The following is a 16,087-nucleotide window of genomic DNA, read 5'->3' as shown; positions in this document are numbered from 1 at the left end:
CTAACCTTCTTCTAACTTAACCTAACCTTCTTCTAACTTAACCTAACCTTCTTCTAACTTAACCTAACCTTCTTCTAACTTAACCTAACCTTTTTCCAACTTAACCTAACCTTCTTCTAACTCAACCTAACCTTCTAACTCAACCTAACCTTCTTCTAACTTAACCTGATCTTCTTCTAACCTAACCTAACCTTCTTCTAACCTAATCTCCTTCTAAATTAACCTAACCTTCTTCTAACTTAACCTAACCTTCTTCTAACCTACCCAAACCTTCTTCTAACTTAACCTAACCTTCTTCTAACTTAACCTAACCTTCTTCTAACTTTACCTAACCTTCTTCTAACTCAACCTAACCTTCTTCTAACTTAACCTGATCTTCTTCTAACCTAACCTAACCTTCTTCTAACCTAATCTCCTTCTAAATTAACCTAACCTTCTTCTAACTTAACCTAACCTTCTTCTAACCTAACTTAACCTTCTTCTGACCTAACTTAACCTTCTTCTAACCTAACTTAACCTTCTTCTAAACTAACATTCTTCTAACTTAACCTAACCTTCTTCTAACTTAACCTAACCTTCTTCTAACTCAACCTAACCTTCTAACTCAACCTAACCTTCTTCTAACTTAACCTGATCTTCTAACCTAACCTTCTTCTAACTTAACCTAACCTTCTTCTAACTTAACCTAACCTTCTTCTAACTTAACCTAACCTTCTTCTAACTCAACCTAACCTTCTTCTAACTTAACCTAACCTTCTTCTAACTTAACCTAACCTTCTTCTAACTTAACCTAACCTTCTTCTAACTTTACCTAACCTTCTTCTAATTCAACGTAAGCCTCTTCTAACTTAACCTGATCTTCTAACCTAACCTAACCTTCTTCTAACCTAATCTCCTTCTAACTTAACCTAACCTTCTTCTAACTTAATCTGATCTTCTAACCTAACCTTCTTCTAACTTAATCTGATCTTCTAACCTAACCTTCTTCTAACCTAACCTCCTTCTAACTTAACCTAACCTTTTTCTAACTTAACCTAACCTTCTTCTAACCTAACCTTCTAACAACCTAATCTTCTTTTAACTTAATCTGATCTAACCTAACCTTCTTCTAACTCAACCTTCTTCTAATTCAACCTAACCTTCTAACTTAACCTAACCTTCTCCTAACTCAACCTTCTTCTAACCTAACCTCCTTCTAACTTAACCTAACCTTCTTCTAACTTAACCTAACCTTCTTCTAACTTAACCTAACCTTCTTCTAACTCAACCTAACCTTCTTCTAGCTTAACCTAACTTTCTCCTTACTCAACCTAACCTTCTTCTAACCTAACCTTCTAACTTAAACCTAACCTAACCTTCTAACTTACCTAACCTTCTTCTAACTTACCCTATCCTTCTAACTTAACCTAATCTTCTAACTCAACCTAACCTTCTTCTAACTCAACCTAACCTTCTAACTTAAACCTAACCTTCTTCTAACTCAACCTAGCCTTCTTCTAACTTAATCTGATCTTCTAACCTAACTTTACCTTCTTCTAACTCAACCTAACCATCTTCTAATTTAACCTAACCTAACCCCCATTCCTTTATCCCCCCATCCCCTGTACCTCTCCCACGTACTAGCCTCCACATTGACAAAATGGTCCCCCAAATATCTCAATGGGGACCACGTCGCCAGACGATTTCATTCACCAGAAAGGAACATTTGTATCTGTGTGATTCACCATGGTCTTTGGATCACGTGCTAGACTCGTGATCGTCAGCTATTATCCTCCCGAATGAGAGCTCATATATGACCGATCTATGGGTAATGTTGTGACCTTACACACACACACAACCCCCCCCGCCTACGAGAGTTGGAGTAACGACCCACAGCGCAGCGATACTGAAATTATTTCAGCCCTGGGCGGGATTCGAACCCGGACCGCCGTGTGTGTTTGTGCCGGTTACTTGGGGGCCATGGGTCCATTGCAAGAGAGTCCAGGGGCAATGGATTAATGGGGGGCGTGTATGTGCGTGTGTGCGTATGTGTGTGTGCGTGTGTGCTTATGTGTGTGTGCGTGTGTACGTATATGTGTGTATGTACGTGTGCGTGTGTGTGTTGTGTATACCGGGGTACCCTATCCACCGTGTATGGGGAATGGGTAGGGAGTTGGGTGGACACCCGAATCATCTCAAGGGACGAGGGGTCTTGGTGACGTCATACCGCTCGAGCGAAAGCCCCAATATATAATAATAACAACAATAATAGTAATTATTAATAATGATAATAACAATGATAGTAAATAATAATAATAATAATGACAGTAATGATAAATAATTTATAATGATATTAATAATGATATTTGATAATAATAGTATTATTAATAACAACAGTAGTCTAAACGATGAAGGTCAGATCCTGACTCGGACTTTTGTGTCCATCTTTTAATTAATAACAATTACACATTTAGGCGCCGGTTAGGGCATGACGATGCCTCAAACTGTATCACATGACCGGAACGAACTGTTGCTATATGTCTACGTCGCATGACAGCCTGACCAATGGAGTGACGCCACGTTGGAAGACCCCGAAACGTTTTGGTCCCCAACGAGCAGCTACTTAACCCGAAGAGCGTCTGTCCAAGCACAGAACGAGGACTGAAGGCACCGAAGAATCCTGAAGAGAGTCCCTCCTCCTCCCGATCTTCCTCTACGACGTCCCCCAGGACCTCCTACCGAAGGAACACGCACACACGCTAAGGAAGAACAAAGAACAACAGGTCTACTGGACTTAACGAGGCTGAAGAAGGAACTGCGCTGAAGGTCTTGTCTGCTGAGTTTATCTTCGACACTCGATCTCGGTCTCAGGACCTCCTCAAGGAAGACCTGGACAAGGAGGAGCTCCTGCCGAAGGAAGGCCCTGCTAGGACCCTCGCTCTCCGTCTGCGACTTCGGGGACTTCTGCACAAAGAAGAGGAGGACCTCTCGACGGCCAGCGAAGAACCAGAAGCTCGTCGATCTCGATCTCTTTTCCTTCGATCTCGAAGATCGAGACATGGCGAAGTTACTTCTCCTTTGGTTGGGGGCAGTCGTGGTTCTGTCCTGCCAAGTGGTACTTGGCGAAGAGCTCCTCGAAGGCTCAAGGTAAGTCTCAAGTCTGAACGCAGTGACGGGAAGGGTTAGTGGAGGTGGGGGGGGGGAGTCTGAACGCAGTGACGGGAAGGGTTAGTGGAGGTGGGGGGGGCATTGTATATATATATATTATTTTTACTCTGCTCCTGTTTATTAATGAATTGTTATTAACATTATTATATTTATTATTATTATTACTCTTATTGTTATTCTTATGGACATTTTTTCTATTTATTTTCTATTATCATAATCTTTAAGTGCAGAGTTATATCCACACAGAAGTCTTAGATCTAGATTCTAGTTATGGTGACGTGACTCGTAGTATAGATTGCTTATGGTGTACTAGAAACAAATTTATTATTCTGACGAGAAAGGAAGAGGGGAGGGACGTCGACTAGGATTGGGTTCCAGGACTCTAGAAATAATGGACCCACCTTCGCCCTGCGTGGGGTTCAGAGTTGATGGTTTAGTGGTAACGCGCTTGCATCGTGAGTGAGGAGCCCGAGTTCGAACTTCGGTGGTCGGGTCAAAGAGAAAAATTAAATAAATCATATTAACAATAATAATAATGACAATAGTAATAATGATAATAATAATAATAATAATAATGACAATAGTAATAATGGCAATCATAGTAATAACTATAATAACATTATTGGGATGCCAGGCATTGTGTATATGTATGTTTGCACCCTGCCATCCTCGCCTGGTGCCATATTCAGACAAAGCACAATCCAATACTTCCTATTACCACGTGCACACACTGCCTCTACGGTCGGGGGTGTCGAACTCGTGGCCCGCGGGCCACATTTGGCCCACGGGATGGTCTCAAATGGCCCGCGAGGTCACAAGAGATTTTTCAACATTGCTATAACTGTTACAACTGAGGAAAATATAACTAAACTATTAAAACGAGACATGATAACTTTTACTCGTTATTTATCCATTTTCATTTTAATTCATTGTTATTATTATTTCATGTATATGTTTTTAACTTTTATTGCCCCTGAAGACTTTAACCAAGTGGATATAATTGACCCTCAAAAGGATTTGCATTTGACACCCCTACAGTTTACACCAGTGGTTCCCAACCCCAGGGTTGCGAGTGTTGATTTTGAGGGTCGCCAGAAGGTATTTTTTAACTTTTTTTTTCATTCAAGTTTCAAATGTATTTAAATTCATTGTGCTAGTAAATATAAACTGAACTATAAAAACGAAAGTTTATGAACATTATGCAAGTACGTAGAAATATAACATGAAATGGTTGAATTTATTATCATAATTGGGGTCGCGACTCCAGGCTAAGAGTGGATTTAGAGTCAAAAAAGGTTGGGAAACACTGGTCTACACCAAAGTTGAGAGGGTTTGAAGGCAGATGGTATGTGGTGATTATGGTGTTGGTGATGAAGATTGTGGTGATAATCATACTTTCCATGTGATAACAGTGTACCATCCTATTACAGATGCAGCACAAGTCACACCACCTGCTCTCGCTCCAACGGCTCACCCACCTGCTGCCCTCTGCCCAATGCCGTCTGCTGTCCTGGAGGCGACACCTGCTGTCCTACTGGTGAGTCTGACAACCTTCGGGTTGCAAGGTTGTCCTCTGTGATATTCATCTTGGGTGTTGTTGTTGGTAGGGCAAGCAATCCTATGGGTGAAGAGTGTGCATGTAATCTACCTAGAAGCTAGCCTGGGGTGATATATATATATATATATATATATATATATATATACACATATATATGATTGAAGGTGGAAGAAGCAGACGAGGAGTAATGGGAGAATTTTCATGCTTTAACGTTTCGACCCGCAGGGTCTTCATCACAAAGCAGCTTTGTGATCAAGACCCTGCGGGTCGAAACGTTAAAGCGTGAAAATTCTCCCATTACTCCTTGTCTGCTTCTTCCACCTTCAATCTTATTTGTCATAATATAATCAATATATATATATATATATATTATACAGTATATATATATATGAGTGAAGAAAGATTAGCAAAAGAGGTGTGGAAGGCAGAGGTGGAAGAAGTGAACATGAGGGGGCAATATTCTCCTGGTGTGGCAGTTTTGAAAGTGCTGGGACCATCTTCATAATTGATCTTTAGATTCTTTCAATTTTCTGTATATTCTTTTTAGCACTGAGTGTCCATAGTGTGTGTACGTGTGTGTATTTACCTAGTTGTATCTTACGGGAAAAGGAGCTATACTCATAGAGTCCTGTCTCTGTATCTCGCAGTATCTAAATTGTTAATTCATGTATGGTTGTTGCACACACTATCGTTTCATTCAGTTTGTTCTGGACATCCACTACTCTGAGGGGAAAGGTGTTATTTTCCAGGTCTCTTCTATAACTGTCCTTTTTGAGTTTCTTTCCATGTCCTCTTGTATTTCTCGTATCCCATTTTAGTAAGTGTTCTCTATCAAGGACTTCCGTACCACTCATGATTCTGTAGATGGTCAACAAGTCTCCTCTTTCTCTTATTTGTTCCAGGGTCGGTAACTCTAGTTTTGACAGTCTCTCTTTGTACGAGTTCTGAAAGTGTGTGTGCCATCTTTGTAGTTGCTCTTTGAATTCGTTCAATTTTCCTTATGTTATTTTTGGTACTGGGTGACCAATAATGTCGCTGTGTACTCCAGTCTTGATCTTATCAGTGTGATTAGTATTTTCAGTGGCGGCGCCAGGGGGGGCTTGGGGGGGCTTTAGCCCCCCCCCAAAAAAAAGTGTCCAGCCCCCCCTACTGAAAATGAGCAAATTGAAAATTTAAAAACACTTATTGAAATAATTTTATTAAGTGGAATTTTTAATTGCCAGGGCTAAAGATTTATCAGCCATCAGTGCTAGCCCTACCATTAACCCCCTCCCCTTCTGAAATGAGGATAATATATGTGTATTATCATACTACTATTAGCCCCCCAAAAAATTTGCTCAGCCCCCTCTTAGCCTCCCCAACTAAAAATTCCTGGCGCCGACGCTGAGTATTTTCTTCGTCTAAGTAAGTAAATGCCACTTTTATTGACCTCAGTTGTAGGTTTCTCCGACAATTTTGTTTAATCTGTTTTTCAGGGGACATGCCCTTTGTGATGATTACTCCCAGCCAGGTCTTTTTCGAATCCCACTTTTTTTTACATCCTTTTCACCAATTCTGTATTGTCCTGATATCCTGTTTTTACTTTTTCCAAATTCCACTATAGTACATTTCTTGATGTTGAAGTCCACTCACTTCTTCTGACTCCATTCCCAAATTTTGTTCAGATCTCTCTGCAGCGACTTGCAGTCTATTTCAGTGCTCACTTTTCTCAACAATTTTGTGTCATCAGCAAAGAAGTTCATGTAACTATCCACACCCTCATCCATATGTGTGCATGTGATTCACCACTGTCTTGGATCATGTGTTAGATTCGTAATAAACAGCAATTTCCCTCACAGAAGAGAGCTCATATATGACTGGTCTATAGGCAATGCTGTGACCTTACACACACACCCAACTCCTCGCCCATGAGAATTGGAGTAACAACCCAAAGTGCAGCAATACTGAAATTATTTCAGCCCTGGGCAGGATTCGAACCCAGACGCTGTAGTGGCAGCCATGAACTCTACCACTGTGTATATATATATATATGTGTGTGTGTATTTACCTAGTTGTATTTACCTAGTTGTAATATACGGGAGGGGAGTTATGTTCGTGGTGACCCGTCTTTGTATCTCTCCACATCAAGTTTTATCTTAAAATCTTGTATAGTGTTAGGACATACTGTTTTGTTGTCTAATTTGTTCCATGTATTTATCGCCCTGTGTGTGTGTTTTTACTGCATATATATATGTGTGTGGGTTTTTACTGCATATATATATATATATATATATGTGTGTGTGTGTGTGTGTGTGTATTTACCTAATTGTAGTATACACGAAAGGAACATTTTTAAATGGGTTCTGTCTCCTATTCTCTAATTTTTCAACATACTTAGACTCAAATTCATGTATGGTTCAAACTTAATCTGTATTTTTGATTTCCAATTATCATATTTAGGTTTGAACTCATGTGTTGCTGGAGCTAGGGCTATATCACCTAAGCTAATCCACATATTTATACATCTATGTGGAAAATGGTATTTCTTCACACCCTGCATATATATATATATAGCTCCCCTTCCCGCTACAACTAGGTAAATATATATATATATATATATATATATATATATATATATATATATATATATATATATATATATGTATGTATGCATAAGTAACAACTAGGAAAAATAAACTACTGAAGCAGATCGCTTTCATATAATTACATCTTCAGTGCTGATACAAAGAGAGAATTATAATTCCTTCTTTGTATCAGCACTGAAGATGTAATTATGCAAAAGCGCTCTGCTCTGTTAGTTTACTTTTCCTAGTGGTTACTTGCGCATTTGTTAACACACGTTCCTATTGGTTTTTATTGCATATACAGTACATATATATGTATGTATATATATATATATATATATATGTATATATGTATATACATGTATATATATATGTATATATATATATATATATATGCACACACACAAATGCCAAGTGGTAAGGCAAACACAAAATAAATATAATAAAGATGCCAATGCCAGCATACGCATATACCCACTCGCACCTGATGACGCCCAAGTAGGCATCATAGTGTGGAAGGGGTTAATCCATTGCCTCAGGTCTTTCTTGCACAAGATTCATGGCCTTTAGGTAACCAATTCCTTAAAAATATGATTTAGTAGGCAAACATTGGCCCCAGGTTGGCCCAATTGCTACCAATATACGCCAACCTTGGGCCAACCACTAAATCATGTTTGCAGGGAAGAGCCTCTGGGTATGTGCCCAATTCGCTCGGGGCGGATGGATTATGTTGTCTAAGGATTATTTATTTATTCAATATTTTGTGTTATTATTGATACAAAGCCCTCTGTGAGGGGCACCATCCTAGCCTCCTGATAAGGGGGGAGTTTGTGACGTTAAACCATATCATCATCATTATTATTGATTTGTTTATCTTATATTTTTATCTATTTATTATTATTATTATTATTGTGTATACATTGTGACGAATGTGGATAGGAGGTAAAGGGTACACGGGCTGAGGGGAATACTTTTATTCCTGACTAGTTTAGCCTGAGTGGCTTCTTCAGAGGAATATAGTTTAACCAACTTAATTTCAAACACTATTCCTCTGAAGAAGCCACTCAGGCAAAACTAGTCAGGAATAAAAGTACTGTATTTCCCTCAGCCCATGTTCCCTTTACCTCCTATCCACATTATTATTATTATTATTCTTTATTTATTTATTTATCTTTTCCCTCCACAGGTGAAACCTGCTCTTCAGATGCATGCTACAAAGGTATGTGGGTGTGGCCTTTGTTGAGATACAAAGGACTAGTGACGGCTACCTCACCAGCTCTTGGTAGAATGGAGACAAATCCTGAAGACACCCGTCTCGAGAGCTCCGTCAGTGTTAAAGAAAAGAGTAAGTACAATCAGATTCTCACTTGCACAAACTATTTCGGATCATCTTTCATGTCTACCTATCCAAAAGTCATGGAAAAGTTATGGAAAGTTTAACAAACCCGAGTAATACACGATCTGTCATACTTCTAAAGAATGAATAATACATCAGCTTTCAACTTTTGGTTCATTACTAAAGTCTGACAGAAATATTATATATATATATATATATATATTATATATATATATATATATATATATATATATATATTTATATATATATATATATATATATATTTATATATACTTATATATATACTGCATTATATAATATAGGAAGCTCACTGGATGAGTGGGTTAGGGTGTCTTTACTTGTGGCAAAGGTAGAGGGGATGGTGGTTCGAATCCTGCCACTGGCAAAGTTGAACCAAGGGCATGGTTTATTAAATTCTACACTACAAAGCCCTCTGTGAGGGGCACTGTCCTAGCCTTCTGATAGGGGGGAGTTTGTGATATTAAATCATATCATCATCATATATACATATATATATATATATACACACACACATACATATTCATATATATACACACATACATGTACCAAAGGCTTCTCCCCCCTTACAAGGGAGGTAGTCAAAAAACAAGGGCATAAAATTCACTCCCACATATTACACTCCCACTCACCACCCCTCCCTCCCTCTTATCTTCACTCCTGTGTATATATATATACATACACACACACATATACCAAGGCTTTTTCCCCCTCTCAACACAACATGTGTATACACACACATAGAGTTTCAGCTTGTATTTGATAAACTTGAATGTCAAGGAATAATGTCCCATTCAGAGGTGTGCCCGGACGGAGAACAGTGCAAGTCTGGCCAGACATGCTGCAAGATATTTCCAGATTTGTACAGCTGCTGTCCTTTACCACGTGCCGTGTGCTGCCCCGACCTTTTACACTGCTGCCCGGAGGACACAGTCTGCTCTGACGATTCCACAACATGTTATAAGGTAAAATGTTTTAATTACCCACTGTCGTAGAAACAAAGCAAAAGAAACAGACGAACTGTATATTTCGACCACTACTGTGGTCCTCTTCAGCAGATAGATACAATGTAAGATGTAAAAGAATATATACAGTGAGAGAGATACAAAGTGGGAACAAGGGGAGGTGGCTCAAGTCGCATGTCCGAGGTGTGAAATGTTATAAGGTAAACATATGCATGAGGACCTGCCTTGACCACCAACCAACCTAAACCTCTAAACCATTCTCTCTCTCTCTCTCATGCTTTATCACATGGTTTGGATGAGGATTTAATTACCCCTATTGATCACATAATGAACAAGGTGATTATCAAATGGTTCTAATTACAGTAAAACTCCTTTTACCCAACCTTGGTGGGACCTACCCTAGATCGGATGTTTGGAAAAGTATGATGTTTGGACGTACACTAACAGATTTAAAAAATCACTGGTTTGGGACATTTTTGTTTATTTACGGTACAATAAAGCAGAATAAACAACACAACAGAGTGGAGGAGAAACAACCACCAATGGCCAAACGTAAGCAAACACTGAAATGCCCGTGAAAATAACAGTCGACCTGAGCGCCATGAGTGGCGATGACAACTACTAAGCATCCACTCGATGGTCGGATGTTTGGACAAATTCAACTTTTTATCCGACTTGGGACATTGAAGAAAAAATTCGGATGTTTGGACTATTTGGATGTTTGAAGGTCGGATAAAAGGAATTTTACCGTATTTGCATTCATTGACCCCGAGCAGTGGATAGGATGTAGGGATGACCCGTCATCCTGGAGGTGCCAAGATAAGAGGGAGGGTGGAGGGGAGTAAGTGGGGATGGAATGGGTGGGAGTGATTTCTATGCCTTTTTCTTTTTTGGCTACTCCCCCCGTATAAGGGGGGAAAAGCCTTTGGTATATGTATGTATGTATGAGACTGCTGTGACTTCATGCTGATCTTTCAGGCTGATGTGACACTGTCCAGTTACGGCAATAGCAGCCAGCTCAAGCCCCCGTCTTTCAACCAAGTTGAGCCCTGGATGACCGAGAAACGCATCAAGCCCAACAGCATTCCGATGGTCAAATTGTCTTCAAATGCCCAGGACTCTGGTCGCCCAGTGATATGCCCAGACAAATCTCAGTGTGTTCCTGGCTCCACTTGCTGCAAGATGGGTGACGGCAATTATGGGTGCTGTCCGCTGCCCAATGTGAGTATCTTAGAAAAGATGTCCCTACCACAGGGCACTTCGTTTCTTTGATTTCAAGTCGGTAAACTTAACACTGAAATTTGTGTGAGGGTGTCTTACATACATAACGCAGTGATATTTGTTCCATTCGTGAACTTTAAAGACCTTGCTGTTAAACATACTATAAGATGCACCAATGTCATGTTTATAATTACGTACATATACCACAGGCTTTTTTCCCCTTACAAGAGAGTTAGCCAAAAAACAAAGGCATAAAATCTACTCCCACCTATACCATCCCCATATACTCTACTCCCATTCACCCCTTCCCTCCCTCTTATCTTGGCTCCTCCTGGATGACTGGTCATTCCTGCATCTCACCCACTGCCCTGGGTCAGAAGCAGTGCAGCAAGACACAGCACATCCACAGCAAGGCCACTTCATTTAATCATCCCCCCCCCTCTTGATTTCCGCATGTTTATATTTGGAGTTGAAGAATAAATGATCTGAGTTGAGTTGACACAAATACATTTGTTTTTATGGACTTCTGTCCCCAGGCGGTCTGTTGCAAGGACGGCCTCCACTGTTGCCAGAACGGAACTAAGTGCGGCAAAACCAGGTGCATTGCTTCGAACGACAGCTGGCTAACTCCATTAACCTGGAGAGCAGGTGAAGCATAAATGTGATTTCTAGTTCCTCTTGGTAGTTTTCTACCAAAAATTATTTGAAGCTCTGGCTACCTCGAGGGAACAAAATATAGACATTTAAGTGATTTACAAATTCCAATCTCATGTATTCTATTCATAAGTCCCAAGTAATCAAGTGTTGCCAAGTTGTATTACATTTTTACTTTTATGGACAATGTCAGTGGCTATGTAACTGACGCTAGTGATGTGATAAAATGGGAAGAAGAAGAAGAAGAAGAAGAATTGTATACTTTAATCCATTTCCCTTTTTCATTCATTTTCCGATCATTCCTCATTTCCCTCTCCTTGATAAATCTATACAATGTTTTTTACCTGTCCTCCTTCTTTGGTTCTCCTTTCTTTTCTTGAACGCTTTTTCTAAACATATTTACATCCATATCTCCCCCCCCACTTTTTATTTTATTTTTGTTATTATTATTATTATTATTTTTTTTTTTTCTCCTTACCTGGGCCACAGTAAAGCTACTTGATCTGCATCCAAATAGGTGCTAAATGTAAAAATATTCACTATGCCACTGATTGAATAATCAGTATCAACTTAGTCAACTGCAATAATCGATCAATGTATCACCCCTGGTTTCTCTTGCAAAAGGCCTTGAAGACTTCAAGTAACCAGCAAAGATATAATGTAGCTTTAGAATTTAATTAATCTTTCATTGCTGGCCCCCCTATCCTGAATCTGAAAGTTCTGTAAAGGGACTTCACAAATCTGCCCAAGTTGTCTCTCAAATAATAATTCTTTTATTTTACTTTCATGTTGGACATCTCTGTCTTTTCTCGTACTGTATGGTGAGTGAGGAGCCCCAATCTCGAGTAGAGGTAACTTGGTTATAACAGAAAAATTGTGTGAGCACATGTTTACATATATAAGAATGATAGTCACACCATTAAATACAAAAAAGTCTTGCAAATACTACCACCAGTCATGCAAGCAGGCCAATGAAAAAAAAAAAAAAAAAAAAAAGTCAAATATCAACAAGAACCTACCCCCAGTACCACATATTTTTTATACAAAAAGAAAGTCACATTCAGATCAGAATACAAGCTCTTCACAATATTCCCCCCAATCTCGTATTCCACCAGACTTCTCCCAGTTTTCAACTTGACTGAGAAATCAACTTTAAAAAGAATCACAGGCTTTATTCGGCAGAGCTGGGTGCGTTCCGTTCCTCGGTGTATTCGCTTTTGTTTGTCACAGTTAGCGCTCCCAAACTATGAAAGCAATATAGGTGCTGGTACAGTATGTGGCCTACGAAATTTTTCATAGGTATAGTATGAGGCTTACCGGACTTTTATTTTGGTATGAACTTCTCTCATAAGCTGTTTGGGAACGCCAACCACGGCCAAACTAAAGCGGAACGCACCCAGCTCTGTTATTCCAGTCACTGTAAGATGTTAAAACCATACCAACACACAACTGACATGTACATAAACTTCAAATGTCCAAGATGCAATCGTCACACCAGCTCAAAGGTGCAGTGGTACTATTTTCAGTAGCTAATTCAATGATCTGAGTTTGAGTCTTGCAAAGAGCTGAAATTTTTAGCATCTGCTCTGCAAGCCAGTACTCCAACTCTAGTGGGCATAGAGTTGGTTGCTGCTGCATGTGTGTGTGTGTGTGTGTAAGATCACAGTATTACCCATAGATCGGTCATATACAAGCTCATAGATCGGTCATATACAAGCTCTGAGATTTCCCCTGAGAGGATAATGTTGTTGATCATGAGTCCAACACATGATCCGAGACCATGATGAATTGCATACAAAACATTGAGCCAGCCAAAGCTTGCATGCACCTTGCCCTTCCCGCATTCCAAACACCTTTTGTTATTCTTTTTAACTTGGCTCCTCATGGATGAGGAGCCAACCCTGTTTCCTGCCCACTGCCTGGGTCAGAAGCAGTGCAGCAAGACACAGTACCTCCATAGTAGGGCTCGACATTCAAAGCTCGTTTAATCCCACCAATCCATTACACGATCAATCTAAGGTTGATTTCATTGACAATAATACAAGTTCCCCATCTGTTTGAACCTCATCTGGTTCGTCGAGAAAGTAATTTGTGGTAAATCAGACTGAAAATAAAGACAATTAAAGAGAACCAAAGTTCCAAGATTCCATAAATGTCTACTTATTTTGATACCATGTGATTTTTTGTTAATGTATATAAAGAATTTTTCTCCTCAAATAAAACTCACTTATGTTAGCTTCCATGTTTCTTATAACCTTTACTGATGATAGAAATGCAAAGCTTGTGGACCTTGAATGAGGTTGCTTGAAATTCTACATTTACTTGACTCACAGCTGGTGAAATGAAGGCCAGAAAGGCAAAGTACAATTTAGTGATTGTATTGTGTAATTTTTTGCAAAACTGAAGAAGCAACAATTGTACTATCTTCTAAACTGAAGAAGCAACAATTGTACTATCTTCCAAACTGAAGAAGCAACAATTGTACTATCTTCCAAACTGAAGAAGCAACAATTGTACTATCTTCCAGTGTGACTGATGTAAAATAAAGTGTAGGTGTAGACTGCTGCTCCAAAATACGCTAACCTCTTCTAATGTGAGCCAGCATGTACAAGTTGGATGCAAAATTTTGAGGCCAAGTTCCAGTGAATTTCTGAAAATATATACTCCTGTAACCTCTTAGGACTATTCATTATATGTGAATACACGTTTCTACCTAGTTCTTGTCTCCCAGGTGGAAATGCAGAGGCAACCTGAACTGGCCATCTCGGTGACCCATTCGAACTCAGTTTGACCTATAATAGGCTGGATTTTTTCTGGCGGTCGGACAAGTGTCCTGTGAGCATATGGGCCACTTTAACTGTCTCTTGGTTCCAGTGAATTTCTCGTATTCCCCCTGGGTCCTCCTATTTATTCTCAGAGATTTTTCTGGTGGACAGACAAGTGTCCTGTGAGCGTATGGGCCACTTCAACCGTCTCTTGGCTCCAGTGAATTTCTCGTGTTCCCTGCCCTGGGTCCTCCAATTTATTCTCAGAGATTTGTGTGCCATGAACATGTACACAATGAAGACCTAACCAGTGAAACGTCTTGCTAATAAAGGCTCCATTCACACATGATGACGCTCTTGATAGACTCGTCAGCAACTGCCAATTGCATACAATTCATAAGAACCATCCTTGACCATGTCCCCACAGCATGGCTCTGAACAATCAAGATGAAGACAAAAAGGATATTTATAGAAGAGATCTGGAAAAAAAAATCTACATAGAGTGGTGGATGTCTGGAACAAATTGGACAAAACAATAGTGTGTGCAAAAACCATACAAGAATTTAAGAACAAACTAGATGCTGAGAGATACAAAGACAGGTCACTACAAGCATAGCTCCCCTTCCCGTATAATACAACTAGGTAAATACAACCTATAACGCTACAGAATGGAGCACTGAGAGTTACAATAGGATACACCAAAACCTACTTACCAAAATCAGGATCCTCCCAGTAGAACACCACATTAAAATGGCATCCCATCACTCATTCCTGAAGCTGCGAATCAACGTGGTCCTTCGTTCCCTCCACCAGAGGTTGCCGCCGTCTGCAGTCCTTCACCATTTGCCACCACTCATACAGGTTCCCCCAGCGGCGGTGCCAGGAATTTTTAGTTGGGGAGGCTAAGAGGGGGCTGAGCAAATTTTTGGGGGGGCTAATAGTAATATGATAATACACATATATTATCCTCATTTCAGAAGGGGAGGGGGTTAAGGGTTGGGCTAGCACTGATGGCTGACAAATCTTTAGCCCTGGCAATTAAAAATTCCACTTAATAAAATTATTTCAATGAGTGTTTTAAATTTTCAATTTGCTCAGTTCAGTTGGGGGGGCTAAAGCCCCCCCTGGCGCTGCCACTGGGTTCCCCACTCCCAGTTGCACCAAGTCATTCTATACATCGTCACTCCACCTCAAGCGGCTGGTCCCCAGACTGGCCGTGGTGAGGTCACCTAAATCTACGACAAATAAGTTATGTGTGGTTCTCCTGACAGGTACCACCCGGCACACTTTGAGCAATCTACTTATGGCGAAGGTCAAGGGGATGGTGGTTTGAACTCTGCCACTGGCGAAGTTGAACCAAGGGCATGGTTTATTAAAATCTACATCTCAAAGTCCTCTGTGAGGGGCACTGTCCTAGCCTTCCATAGTGAGGGAGTTTGTGACGTTAAACCATATCGTCATCATCATCATCACTCAATCATATTGTCATCTCCCATCCTTGCTACATGACCAGTCCACCTCTTTGAGACATAATATGACATGTAACTGATTACAATGCTAATATTTCTTAAGTTCTACATTATGATTTCTCCTGTTTGTTCATCCCTTATTGCACCATAAATTCATCTATGTTCCGTTTTCAAAAACTCAACATTCTAATTCTTTGGGGAGTTGCCATGTTACACATCCATAGGTTGCGAGGGGGATGAAATTACAATTTTATGCCAGAATACACACCCCTTGCACTATATTTCACAAGCACTATGAGCAGAATGCAACAAAAACTACAACAGTAGCATACCATTCAAATATATCAACCTATCACATATACCACACAG

The 16,087-nt window shown here is 39.9% G+C and overlaps 1 protein-coding gene across 1 annotated transcript; it reads left to right on the top strand.

The window, feature by feature from the left end:
• Nucleotides 1-2,619: 2,619 nt before the first annotated feature.
• LOC143020846 (progranulin-like) lies at nucleotides 2,620-13,720 on the top strand. The gene is made up of 6 exons (XM_076177685.1): nucleotides 2,620-3,126; nucleotides 4,578-4,684; nucleotides 8,456-8,614; nucleotides 9,443-9,609; nucleotides 10,588-10,830; nucleotides 11,367-13,720. The coding sequence occupies exons 1-6, from the start codon at nucleotides 3,038-3,040 to the stop codon at nucleotides 11,487-11,489; spliced, it is 888 nt and encodes a 295-aa protein (XP_076033800.1). The 5' UTR covers nucleotides 2,620-3,037; the 3' UTR covers nucleotides 11,490-13,720.
• The last annotated feature ends 2,367 nt before the right edge of the window (nucleotides 13,721-16,087 follow it).

Source organism: Oratosquilla oratoria, chromosome 40, assembly GCF_046742065.1.
Source record: "Oratosquilla oratoria isolate Oo_2021 chromosome 40, ASM4674206v1, whole genome shotgun sequence".
Taxonomy (NCBI): Eukaryota; Metazoa; Arthropoda; class Malacostraca; order Stomatopoda; family Squillidae; genus Oratosquilla; species Oratosquilla oratoria.
Note: the sequence above shows the minus strand (reverse complement) of the source record. Positions and strands in the feature narration are given on the sequence as shown.